At 37.7% G+C, this 14,677-nt stretch overlaps 1 protein-coding gene across 1 annotated transcript in view; it reads left to right on the forward strand.

The window, feature by feature from the left end:
• LOC150101026 (cytosolic carboxypeptidase-like protein 5) overlaps window positions 1–14,677 on the forward strand; it is a 207,338-nt gene that overhangs the window by 143,971 nt on the left and 48,690 nt on the right. Inside the window, exon 10 of the mRNA XM_090401454.1 lies at window positions 14,298–14,485. Coding sequence (XP_090257580.1) covers window positions 14,298–14,485 — 188 coding nt within the window. The remainder of the gene's footprint in view (window positions 1–14,297; window positions 14,486–14,677) is intronic.

Raw genomic sequence — 14,677 nt, forward strand, 5'->3', positions numbered from 1 at the left:
TAAAACAAAAAAGCTATTATTTATTTTATAAATCAATGTCGAGATTCCGAGAAATAACAAGAAACGTTTTTCCCATAAACAATCGATTTTGTTTGTGGTTAAAATGTATTGTTTATGGATGTAATAAAAATTTAAACTTCAAAATAAATTATAACAAAAAACGACAACAATAATTAAACACATTAAAAACAATAAAACCGATCAACAACGAGAATAAATAATAAGACAATGAAAGAATCGCCCGCTATTTACATACACACATGCAGTGACTGGGCCAGACTAAACTGGCCCCAAGATAAGCATTGCACCCGGTAAACAAACACGATCGCTAGTGCACATGCTTCACAACCAAAGAATCGCATGCTATGTATGTACGTGAAAATACAGTGACTGGACCAGACTAAACTGGCCCCAAGATAAGCATTGCGCCTGGTAAACAAACATGATCGCTAGTGCACTTGCCACATTACCATGTGTTCTACATGTATAAAATAGGGCCCAGCCGTGGCTGACTCCAGAGACTGTACTAATTCGCATTATACAATATTGCCAGAAAATACTAATTTAATTATTTAAATTAAATTTAATTAAATGTAATTTTTTTTATTAAACAATAAAATGTGTTGGAAATAGATCAAAAAACAATAATTACAAGAAACATATTTTTTAAAACTACAATTATTGGGCTAGTTATACAAATATAGGTGGTGCCTGGCCCCTATAGAATCATTTTTGAAAAAGTGCCAATATACCATTAATTCCTCATAGAGTAATTATATAAAGAGAATTGTGAGACCTTTCTACACTGACCAAACTTAAACAATCTGATGGCCTTTGTTATCCCTTTTATGGGAAATATTATATCATTTTTATGAAATTCCTAATTATATATTGTTTTTTTAATATATATATATATATATATATAAAGGGGGTGCAAAGACTGATGTATCCAACTATACCAATTAGTATCTCAGGAGTGGTGGTGAAGATTTTGGAAAAATTGGTTAGGGCTCGCATTCAGAAATGGGTTGACAGTGAATCTCTACTTTGCAATGAACAACATGGGTTTACTAAGGAAAGGTCATGTTTTAGCAACTTGCTCACATTCTATAACAATGTTACTATTGAACTAGACAAGGGGAATGGATGCACCATGATACTTTTGGATTTTCTAAGGCTTTTGATAGAATACAGCATGGCAGACTGCTGCCTAAATTGGAGAAAATGGGGGTCTAGGTTATAGAATATTAGCATGGATCCTCTTATTCATGCTAATATTATTCATCCTCTTATCCATGCTTATAGAATATTAGCAAGGATAAGAGGATGGCTGATTTACAGATATCAAAAAGTGGTGTACGGAGGAATGTGAGTCTGCAAGATTTAAGGTGACTAGTGGTATACCACAAGGATCAGTGCTTGGTCCAGTGTTATTCAGTCTGTACATTAATGATACTGGGAAGGATTTGACAAGTGAACTACAGCTATTTGCTGATGATGCAAAGATAGGTAGGGTAATCAGGAATGCTGCTTATATGCAGTACTTGCAGAATGATTTGAATAGGCTGGAATTGTGGGCATGGGAAAATGGGTATCAGTTCAATGTCAGTAAATGTAAAGTCATTCACTTTGGCGTGATTAGATATTCAATGTTGTATTATATTGATGGAATTAAGCTAGAAGAAACTGATGAGGATAGGGATCTTGGGGTATTAATGGATAGGAAGTTGAAGTTCAGGGGTCGTATAGCAAAGATTGCAAATACAACTCAAAAGATAATTGCAATGCTGAAACAAATGTTCACATGTAAAGATAAGGATGTTATTTTGCCTCTTTACAAGGCCTTGATAAGACCTCACTTGGACTATTGTGTGCAGTCTGGTCTCCTGGTTTCTATTGTGATTCTGATATATTGGAGAGAGAGAGAGAGTACAAAGGAGAGTGTTAAAAATGATATCAGGATTGTGGAATACTGAGTATGAAGACAGATTGAGAATTTGTAGACTGCAGACAGGAGGAAGAGGGAAGATATGATTGAGACTTACAAACTTCTGAAAGGGTCATACAGGATTTCAATTGATAAAATTTTTCAATGTATGGAGGGTGGAGAAAGGGCAAGAGGGCATCCTTGGAAGCTGAGAATGAAGGCTGCTAAGAAGGGGGTGAGGACTAGATTTTTCTTTCATAGGGTGTCACGTGATTGGAATGGTTTGCCATTGGATGTTGTGAGTGCAAGTAGCATGATTGAATTCAAGAATAAGTGTGATAGCTGGTGTTGTAGTATGTGGCCTCCCTCGATGACTTTCTGACTCCCTGGAGGTCGCTCTTAATAATAATGATTTGTTGTCCTATTAATGCTGTGGTGGCATTTTTTGAAAAGGATTCTTTAATTTTGAAAAGATTCTTCGCCGGCTTGGTTGGCTGAGCAGTTAGCATATCCACTCTTCAGCCAAGCGGCTGTGGGTTCAAATCCCGCTGTGGGCATGGACGTTTGTGATTGTCTGTGGAAATAATAGTTGGTATAGTTGCGGTTAGTTGTAGTTGATGGATTGAGTGATGGAGATAGAGCTTAGAGTAATGTCTTCCCTCGATGAGTCATTCGACTCCCTGGAGGTCCAATAATAATAATAAAAATTGTAATTATATATTGTGTTCCATTTTCAATGTACCGAGGATCCCTAGCCTATGCTACATAGACAAAAATTTTACAACTGCAGGTAACCCTCGTATAATGTGGATGTTAGGTTCCATAGAAATGCCGCATTATGTAAATCGTGTTATGCAAGACTCAGATCACATAGAAAAAGTAGGGTTAGATTCAGAAATCGTTTTTTTTTTCAGATTATATAAACAATGACATATCCAACAACAAAAACAAAATACCCAACAGGGTGGTGCACCCTGTTGGGTATCTACCTGGATACTGAACGAACGAGGATGGGCTGGCAATTTGGGATTTAGCTGACCAAATTGTATTCTTATTGGCTTAAACCAATATAGAAAATGATGGTACAACATAACAAAGCACACCCCCCCAACTCAACATCACCAGAATTAAAGATCGGTACTATCAACATAAGAAGCCTGAATGGCAAAGAAATTGAGCTAGCTGAGGAATTAGATAAGTACCAGATCGACATAATAGGGGTGACTGAAACAAAAAAAGACAAAAACTGGTGAGATATTTCTGAGCAGTAAATACAAAATGTTATATTCAGGCAATGACAATCAAGTTAAAGGAGTAGTAGCCATAGTATTCAACACAAAATATGAGGTTAATCTTCTTGAATGGCAGGCAGTCTCAAGTAGACTGATGTGGGCAAATATCAGAATGGGACTTATTTGTGCCTATGGTTCCACAAAAGGTTCTACTAAGGTAGAAGTGGAAGAATTTTTTGATGCTTTGGAAAAAGCAACTGACACAATGAAAAAGGAAAAGATGGTTCTTGTTGGGGATCTAAATAGCAGAGTAGGAAATGATTGTGAGACATACAAAAATATTTCGGGGAAAATTTGGAGAAAAGAGCAAAGCCAATAATAATGGCAAATACCTGTTGGATTTCTGCTCAGGTCATGGACTGGTTATTACTAACACCATGTTCCAACATAAAAATGTGCACAAATTCACATGGAGAGAAGAGGCAAGGAATAAGAAAAGTCTCATTGACTATGTTATTGTTGATAGTGATGTTTTCTCCCTGGTACAGGACACCAGAGTGTACAGAGGATTTGAAATTGGAAGTGATCACTATTTAGTCTTGAGCAGGATAAAATTGAATTTCATATTGAAAAGAATAACATGTAAGAAAGTTTTAAAGCAAATAAAAGTTGAGCAGTTCTCAGATGTGAACTGTAGACTAAAATACACAAAGATTATTGAAGAAAAAATGAAAGAGTTTGAGAACAGGAACCAAACTTTAGAGATTCAGTGGCAAGCCTTGAAGAAAACCTTGATTGATTCAGCTAGAGAGGCATGTGGTGAAATTGTCTGCAAGGATAGAAAAATTAGAACTCCATGGTGGACACAGGAAGTTAAAGAGGCAGTGAAAGAAAAGAAGAAAGCATATCAAAAGTTCCTGGCAAATAAGTCAGCTTGTGCTCTTAGAGAATACAGAGACAAATGTAAGAAAGCTAAACACTGTGTAAAACTAGCTAAACAAAAGTCATGGGAGGACTTTGCCAAGAACATAGAAAATAAATATCAAGAAGGTGGCAAAATATTCTGGAGGTTGTTGAAAAAGCTTAGGAATGGAGGAAAGAGTGCTGTAAAAGGAGTTACAGATGATAAAGGCGACATGAAAATGGGAGAAAAAGATATCCTCGAAGTATGGAGTAATTACTTTGAAAAACTGCTAAATGAAACAAGCAGCGAGGACAGCACAGTGGTAAAAACACACTGATCAGGAATGCAATCAGAAATACATATCCATACTTGAAGTAGAAAAAGCCATCAAAGGCTTGAAATGTGGAAAGGCAGCAGGAGTAGATGATATTTGACCAGAAATGCTGAAGTATGGTGGCATAAAAGTCTTAAAGTGGCTGCACTTCATAGTTCAGAATGCCTGGACAGAGGGATGAATTCCCGATGATTGAAGTAGAGCTCTCATAGTACCCATATATAAAAAAGGGAAATAAAACTGAATGTGAGAATAACAGAGGTATTTCCCTACTGAGTGTTCCTGGTAAGATATATGCAAGTATACTTGAGAAACGGTTGAGAAGAATTGTGGAAAAAAGCTTTTTTTTTTCACAATTGTTCTTGGTGAAATACAAGCTGTATTCAGGTCAAATAGAGGCTGTCAGGATGTCATATCTTCACTTTACGACAAATAGTTGAGAAAGCATGGGAATATAACAAAGATCTGTATTTAAGTTTTGTCGATTTGGAAAAGGCATATGACAAAGTGCCAAGAGAGAGAAGCTATTCAATACGCTACAGTTATATGGTGTCAATGGGGCATTATATCAAGCAATACTTCGTCTTTATTTGAGTTGTCAGCAGTTAGAATTGAAGGAAGTACAGGAAGATGGTTTAATGTTAAATCTGGTGTGAGACAAGGATGTACATTATCCCCTCTGTTATTCATTACCTATATGGATCACATTATGAAGGAAAGTGATATTAAACATGATATCAGAATTGGAGATGTTAATGTCAGTTCTTTGCTTTATGCGGATGATGTTATACTTCTAAATAAATCCGCTACTAGTCTGCAAGATTCTCTGACTAAATTGAATAACTGATGTAATAGATATGGTATGAAGGTCAGCAATAAAAAGACAAAAAGAATGAAAATAGGCAGAATCATTGAAAATGTCAACTGTGTTGTGAATGGAGAACATGTGGAACAAGTGATAACTAATATTTAAGGAATTGACAGCGTATACTAGAAATATAAATTAAATAAACTTTAATATATACTTTCCGATATTTCGGCAAACGTCACGTAGCCATCTTCTTGGGAACATCCACAGAGATCTCTTCGCACGCAAGGCCCGCCATTATGGCAAACTGAAGCTGAAGTTATCCAGACAACTTAACCGTCAGGCATTCCTAAAATGCTGCCGGGATAATCAAGTCATCCCGAACTGTGTAAAATTTAAACACCACTTCGTCTCACAGAAAGCTCTCCGTATTTACAACCGGGCTAGCCAGGCATTACTTCGGGAGCAAATTACCGCTACACGCGGTTCCCTAGCCGACATAAACAGAGCTATTTTAACGCTAGAAAATGAGCTTTCACATACGCTTAATCACGAGCTTTGGTCAGTCCTACATGACGTCTCGTGTACGGCAGCAAAAAAAGAATTTGAATGAATACGGAGCCGACATATCAATAAGTTTGATAAATTAATAAAGAACTCGGCGTCCAAACCTAAACTACAAACCAACACTGTAGTTAACCTTTCGTCAGCTACCTTGAAGTCTGAAGCACTCAACGCGCTGTCACGTGGTCACAACTTCACCATTGCTCCTAAGGAATTAATGATCCAAATTAAACGCGGGATTCGCCAACTTCCAAACCACATCGCCAACGATATTAGATTGGATGTAGCCTGTGTTCTAAATAAAGCAAAACCTCCAAAATCCAACATATCCATTAGTGAATACAAGTCACTACAAGAATTGAAGAGAAACAAAGAAATAGTGATCACCAAAGCGGATAAGGGGAATGCCACTGTGGTACTCAATCTTAAAGACTACACAGGTAAGCTCAAGGCTTTATTATTAGATCGTGCCACTTACCTCCCCATTGATTACAATCCCACCAACTCACAAATTAGAAAACTCCATAGGCTCCTTAAGAAGGTCACTTCTTGGCCTGTGGAGATTACCAACAGACTAAAACCCTATAACTCTAGACCCCTCCCGCATATATGGGCTCCCAAAAATACACAAAGAAAATGTGCCATTACGTCCCATAGTGGATGGCATTGATTCCCCCACTTACAAACTAGCCAAGCATTTAGCCAAAGCGCTCTCACACTATACTGACAATACACCATCACACATAAAAAACTCAACCCACTTCAAAGCCAGTATAGAAAACCTTACACTCCAACATAATGACATAATGGTCAGTTTTGATGTCTCCTCCCTATTCACGAATGTCCCCCTCAAAGAAACCTTAGAGCTAATCCAAGCAAAATTTCCTCCTGATATCTCAGCCCTATTTCAGTTTACAATGAACTCAGGCTATTTCGTTTGACAGGAAAAATTCTACAAACAGATAGAGGGGACAGCCATGGGTTCACCACTTTCCCCACCCTTGGCCAACTTCTTCATGGAGACGTTTGAAGAGAAAGCCATAAACTCGGCCCCACAAAAACCTACCATATGGCTTTGCTACGTTGATGATGTTTTCGCTATTTGGCCACATGGCCCGAATTTACTCCTCTCCTTCCTAACACACTTAAACAACCAACACCCTAGAATCAAGTTCACCCTGGAAAAAGAAGAAAACAATAACCTCCCCTTCCTAGACACACTAATCACCCGCCAACCTGATGGAACCTTGGTTTTCTCAGTTTATAGAAAACCCACCCATACAGGCAGATACATTCACCAACAATCCCCCCCCCCCCCTCACAACAATATGGAGTTATTAAGACATTATTCAACAGGACAAAAATAATCTGTTCAAATGATCAAGCCCTAACCACTGAACTAAATCACATCCGTTACACTTTCTCAGCCAATGGCTACCCCCTCCAAAAAATCCAAAAAAAATACTTAACCAAGTTATCCACAACCCACCCCCCCTTCACAAAAAAGATTACTCTAAATCCATCACCATTCCCTACATCTGAGGCACCTCAGAAAAAAAATCAATAAAATCTTAAAAAAACATGACTTGTCCACTTGTTACAGACCACATAGAAAACTGGCATCCCTTATCCGCTCCACTAAAGACCAACCACTTCCCCTAGACCTACCTGGTGTATACCAGGTCCCTTGCTGCTGTAAATTGTCCTACTTTGGCCAAACAGGCAGGACAGCAAATATCAGAATCTCAGAACACAAGGATTACATTTGATTTCACCAGTAGAGCCACTCTAGGCTTGCAGACCACGCTCTGGATACTCGTCACAGAATAAGATGGAAGAAAGCCACAGTAATACACCGCAGCAAGTTCAAGTATGAAAGACTATTCATGGAATCAGCCTCGGCCCTTAGGAACATGCCAAACCTCAACAAATTTGGATGCATGAGACTGCCCCAAATTTGGGAAACTTTTGTCAGAAGAACTTCAGCCCAAAGACCAAGAACTACCAATATAGCCCGCCAGGGGACACCATCAGGACTTTAGGAAAACGTTATCTTCCTAGCTTCAGTCTCATTTGCTGTTATTAGTACTTTTGTGCAAGTGTCTTTGTAGTAAGTTCCCAAGAAGATGGCTACGTGACTTTTGCCGAAATATCGGAAAGTATATATTAAAGTTTATTTAATTTATATTTCTAGTATATGCTGTCAATTCCTTAAATATTAGTTATCATGTTTAACCAGTGTATAAGGCTCTCAACAAGAACTGTGGAACAAGTAAAACATTTCAGCTACTTAGGCACGATTTTTAGTGAAGATGGTAAATTAAATATAGAAATTGACAACAGAATCAACAAAGCTGGTATGGTAGGAAGTCAATTGAATAAATTCATATGGAATAAGAGAGAAATTAGTCGGAACACTAAATTAACTGTATAGAAGACAGTGTTCAAACCAGTTTTAACTTATGGATCTGAGAGCTGGGTCAGAAGTAAAACACTTGACCAAAGACTAGAGACCGCAGATATGAGAGTCCTGAGAAAGATTAGAGGCGTGAACAGATGGCATCAATGGCAATATCATATTAAAAATGAGGATATTCGGAAAGAACTTGATATTGTCAGCATCCAAGAATGCGTTAGCAGAACTAATCTCAGGTGGTATGGTCACTTAAACAGAATGGGTGATGAAAGATTAGTAAAACAAGTGTTCTCTGACAGGTTGGCAGGCAAACGACCCAGAGGAAGACCAAGAAATTGGTGGATTGATACGGTACAAAGTGCCTTAGACGATAGAAATGTAAGATCTGATAATGTTGGAGTCGACAAGTAACAGACTGATTTGGAGGAAAATTGTAGATAGGAAGTTAGTAATGATGTAAATTTTTCATGTAGTACTATCATATCCTGTACGCCCCTTGAGGGTACATGGCAGGAATTTAATGATGATGATGATTTATCACACGTCTTCCTTCTGGCAGTCTTTCCTTCACTGTTTACTGGAAGCCTACACATGCTGTCCAGTATATACACACATGAACACCTACCACAACCTAACACAAAAACTAGGTGTCATAACACACTTAAAAACAGGGATTTGAAGATTTGCTCCAGTGAACAAGCACTTAAAGATGAATTAAAAGTTATCAGCAATATCTTCCTAAAAAATGGCTACAGCCAAAATACTATCAACAAAATTCTTCATGCGACCCCACTTCAAAATAAGAATAAACTACATTACAATAAAACTGTAACCGTTCCGTTCCATTTAATAAACATATATTAAATATCAGATAAAATAAACAGAATACTACAGAAATACAACCTTAATACCACCTTTAAACTTCCTGCAAAATTAAAAAACTTATTCAACTTATCCAAGGATCCACTTCCTCTGCTGGGCCCACCTTGGATTATACCGTATTCATTGCACCTGTAATTTGCCCTATATTGGTGAAACAGGAAATACATTAACTATGGTAAATTCGGCGCCCTGAATATACTCTACATAGAATTGACTGTAAAGGCACCTGTTGTTTACATCACATCAAAACGTGCTATGAATAAAAATATAAGGAGGCCTGTGAAAATTTTATCAACCACCCTAATCTTAACAATAGTGATGGTCTAAAAATCCCAATAATATGGAAGCCACATGTTCTACCCATATAACCTTTTTGTCCAAGAGTTAATTATAAATAGAATTGCAAGTAATCCAGGATCTTAACTCTAATATAACAACTCTGATGTTAAATTAGGACACTTTTGTTGTAATAAAACATCTATGTGAATTTTTTTTCTGATTATGTTATAAATAGAATATAGTCCTTTCTTTTAGTGTTACACAGTGATCAGCATTCATTTTAGAAATTATGGACTTTATAACCATGTTATAAATAACTTTTAATATCCCGATGTGTCAATCTTCATATTAAGATCATCATCTGGAGCATATACAAATACACTTGGACCCACGGAACTTTCCTCTCTAAGAGCAACTATAAGCAGGACTAGAAAATCCAGGATCCTAAATCAAAAATAACAATTGTAATGCTAAAAATAGGACATCATTGTTACTGAAAGAAAACTATCTGTAAGAAAGAATGTTTATTCATGTTATAAATAGAATTTAGCTTGATTATTATTATTTTTATTATTATTACCACGGGCTACTCCAGGAGTCCTTAGACTCATCGAGGGAGGCCCTAAACATCATGTTCACGCAACTGTTCAACATTCTCACAGTATCTATCATACCTTGCCTTGAACTCGCTCACTGTCATAGCACCCACAACAGACTCTGGCAGCTTATTCCACTCATTTACCACTCTAAAAGTAAAGAACCCAGCTCTAACACCCCTGCTAACCACGCTCTTGCCCAGCTTCCATGGGTGTCCCCTAGTTCTCCCACCACCAGTCCTGATCTCAAAAATATCATCTGAATTAATCCTATAGAATCCTTTTAGCAATTTGAATGTCTCAATCATGTCTCCCCTTTTCCGCCTATCAACTAGTTTCTGCAACCCACAAATCTTCAACCTGTTCTCATATGGTTCATTCCATAGACCTGCTATCATCTTAGTCACTCGCCTCTGGATCCTCTCAACCTCCTCCCCATCAAGAAGGAACCGAGGTGACCAAATCTGGGCACAGTAGTCGAGATGAGGTCTTATCAGGGCTCGGTACAGAGGTACAATAACTTGTTTTTCTCTGCTCGTCAAGGTATTTTTCAACAACCAAGTGAGTTGATGAGCTGATTTAGCTACTTTCGCAATGTGTCCCCTAAACTTCATCTCCCTATCCACCAACACTCCCAAGTCCCTGGCCTCATCAATCTCTTGGAGTACAGTTCCACCTATGTGGTATACTGCTGCTAATCTTTTCACTCCGAAATGCATAACCTTACATTTTGTCACATTAAATTGACATCCATTCTCCTTAGTCCAGAACTCCAATCCATCTAAGTCATCTTGCAAGACTTTGACATCTTCTGCATTCACTATCGCCCTACCCAACTTTGCATCATCAGCAAACAAATGAACTGTCCCACTTAGACCCTTCCCTATATCGTTAATGAACAGATTAAACAGCAGTGGTCCAAGAACAGAACCCTGTGGCACACCACTAGTCACAGGCCGTTTTTTGGACTCTACTCCTGAATAAACTACTCTTTGATATCTCTCCATCAACCACCCAGCTATCCATCTCACCAACCCTATATCCATTCCCATATGTTGTAGTTTACGGATTAGAATTCCATGTGGTATCCTGTCAAACGCCTTTGCCAGGTCCAGCAGTATCACTGTAAACCCATTTCCCTTATCCAGTTCAGCCGTCACCTTGTTATAAAACTTGAGCAAGTTACTGAGGCATGATCTACCCTTCACAAAGCCATGCTGTCCTCTGTACAGTATCTCATTTTCATCAATCCATTCCTGTATTTTTCCCTTGACTACTTTCTCCAAGACCTTGACAACGACTCCTGATATGCTGATCGGTCGGTAATTTGCAACCATAGTCTTGGATCCTCCTTTATGCAGTGAAACTATTTTCCCCTCTTTCCATGCCTTCGGGACTAAGCCAGACCTGAGACTCAGATTAAACAACATGGTCAAGGGCACCGATAATTCATTAGCCGCTTCATGCAAGACCCGTGCCGGTATACCATCCAATCCCACAGATGTATTCACATTAAGGTTCTGTAATAGACTATTCACCTCCACTTCATTCATCACAATTCCCATATAAACTAATGGTTCCTTCATTTTTTCAACGTCACCACCTGGATGATATACTTTTGCAAAGTGCTCGCTCAGTAACTCCACTATATCGACTGGTTCAGTGAACTCTTTACCATCGTCATTCCTTAAAATCATTTTGCCATGTACAGTTTTTTTCTTGCTTGCAGCATATTGAAAGAACTGTTTGGGATTCTCTTTTGCTTGCATAGCTAGTTTCCTTTCATAATCGGCTTTTGCTGTTTTTACCACACTCGTTACCCTTCTGGCCTGTACTTTATACCGTTCGTGTGCCTGCAGGTCACCCCTTTCTTTAAATTCCCTCCATAGTTGTTTCTTTTTTTGCAGCTCAAGCTTAATGGTGTTATCCATCCATTTAACCCCTCCTTGTTTCACTATTCGGACCTTAGGTATACAATCAGCCATAACCTCCTGTAAATGCTCTTTGATCATTTCCCATGCTCTATCGACGTCCAGCCCTTGCAGTTGTACATGCCATGGCACCGATCCAAGCAATCTCCTAAGCTTGTCATACTTGCCAGCACGGTAATTCCACATATACTCTGTCTTAATCACAAATTTCACACCTTTAGCCACCTCCCAGGTCAAGACCTTATGATCACTCTCACCAATAGGTGGCAACATGGTCATATTCATTACAGTCAAATTCTCAGATACTATTACCAGGTCAAGCACTCTCACACCCCTAGTATTTTCAATTACATGCTGTTTCAGATAGTTATCCCTTAATAATTGAATAAAATCCATTTCCTTCCTCACATGTGTCCTCTCCTCCTTCCAATCAATGTTACCATAGTTGAAATCCCCCATAATAATTACCCTCCTTCCACTCATTTCATCAATTTGTTTATGCATACCATCTCCACCATCTATTCCATCACCTGGTCTATAGCAGCACCCAACTGTATATTTTATTCTGCCAGTATCAATCTCACACCAAATAGCCTCAAATGAGCTCCTTTCACTATCCTGCAATACTTCAATTCTCCTTGGCTGCAGTTCATCAGCTATCATCAATAACACCCCTCCCCCAATTTTATTCTCTCTGTCCCTCCTAAACATACTATAACCTACACATTCTATCCCACTAACTATATCATCTTCCGTCAGCCATGTTTCACTAATGCCAATAACCTGTGGCCAGGAAGAGCCAATCAAGGCCAAAAATTCTTCCTTCTTGTTCCTAATACTCCTGGCATTAGTATACATGAATTGCAGTGTTCCCTTTGTCCCACCCCTATCTTGATGCGTTATTCTAAATATCCCATTCCCATTTTTTGTCCTTTTTGCTGGCTCAGGTACATTATATACATTTTTACACTCAACTGTCTCACTGATGTCTGGATATCCACTTCCCCCCCTCCTTGGTAGTTCTAGTTTCCCTGGTTCTGCACATCCATTTTCACTTCATTCAGCAACACTTTTTCCAGTCTCCGCACACCAAGTCCATTCAAATGCAGGCCATCCATCTTGTATAAGTCCTTTCGCCCATCAAACTCATTCCACACGGCCACAAATGATGATGTAGTTTATAATTTTTTTTTTTTTCACTAGAGGTCATGCCAGTAGAATAACTTGTGATCAATTCATTGTTTCTGTAGCTTACCGTATGTAATAACTTAGCTTGTCCTGTATATTTGTATATGCTCCAGATGATGATCTTAATATGAAGTTCGAAACATCGGGATATTAAAAGAGTTATTTATAACACAGTTGTGAAGTCCATAATTTCTAAAATGAAATATAGAATATAGCTTTGATGTAGTGTTTTTTCACCAGAGGTTAGGGCAGTAGAATAATGGTTGATCATATCATTCTCTCTTTGGCATACTGTTTGAAATGTAATATAACTTGTCGTTGTATATATATATATATATATATACACACACACTCTGTATGATGATCTTAATATGAAGGTTGAAATGTCAGGAAATTAAAGTAATTAATTCTAACACAGTTGTAGTCTCCATAATTTGTCTGAAATGTATGACTGCATCAGTTATCTAATGAGGGCAGGTGATTCACCTTGTGTGCATGCACTGTAACCCTTGTCTTTACCATGCCACCACTTGACTCCAGAGAGAGAGAGAAAGAAGTATCTTATACTACTCTGTGGTTGAGCCGTATATGTTCAGCAGATCTTATTGGACTCAGACAAAATGCATGAAGCTTTTACCATTTCACAAAGAATTAATTTGTATTTTGCATCTGACTATAATGTCTTTTATATGTATATATACTGGCCATTGGTTCCTACGGCAGGAATAAATGTTTGTTATTGTCTTTAGCTGAGAAATGAATTTCATTGCCTTTTACGAGACCACCACTCTGCTTATTGGAGGTCTAAAGTGGCTTGAAATGCCATGTTTGTTTGCTAGAACAGTGTTTCTGGATTGTGCTAAAAATAAATTTAAAAATATAAGATACATAAAATAAAATAAAATTTAACTGAAAATTAATAGAATAAAAAAAGTTAAAAATATCCTTAGCTCACCCATATTACTTATATATCATAGATTTACAAGCTTTTGTGGATAGGAGTCACATAAAAAACATATCTACATACTGTACTTTTCAACTTTTTATATTTGTTCTCTTGTACTTATGATGTTATTTGTTTTTTTTTTCAGTTGTTTATTTTTATCTTGTATGCTGCTGTAACCTTTGTCATAATGCAATGTGGCTTTACTTGTCGATTCGTCATTAAACTGCAATCCTGCCTAACTACTTGCTTTGTGGTATTTTTAAGTGTTCCTTCTTATTACTTTCCTCTAGGTGGGAAGAGCTTTAATGGTGTCAATTTTAGATACTACAGGACAGAATCCCTTATCTCGTCTTTCTGTATCATCCTATCACTCATTGGAGGGAATCAAAGAGAGTCTACGACGTCACATGAACATTTCAAGAACAAAATGGATGCCTCGACAGCGTGATCGTCATCATAGCTGGACTGCAGGCATAGGGTGAGAATGGCTTCTGATTACTGTAAAACTTTTCAATTAACTATAGACTGCATTTTACAAAAAAAAGGGGGAGGAGTGTAATATTTTGTTATATAAAAATTGTGAAAAGTGCTAATTTTTTTAAACTTTATTTGTTACTTTCTTAAAAAATTAATAATATCATGTAATAATAGAAAAAGTTACTTCATATGT

Source organism: Typopeltis vanoorti, chromosome 12 (assembly GCF_054136105.1).
Source record: "Typopeltis vanoorti isolate ZY-2024b chromosome 12, IOZ_Tvanoo_1.0, whole genome shotgun sequence".
Taxonomy (NCBI): domain Eukaryota; kingdom Metazoa; phylum Arthropoda; class Arachnida; order Uropygi; family Thelyphonidae; genus Typopeltis; species Typopeltis vanoorti.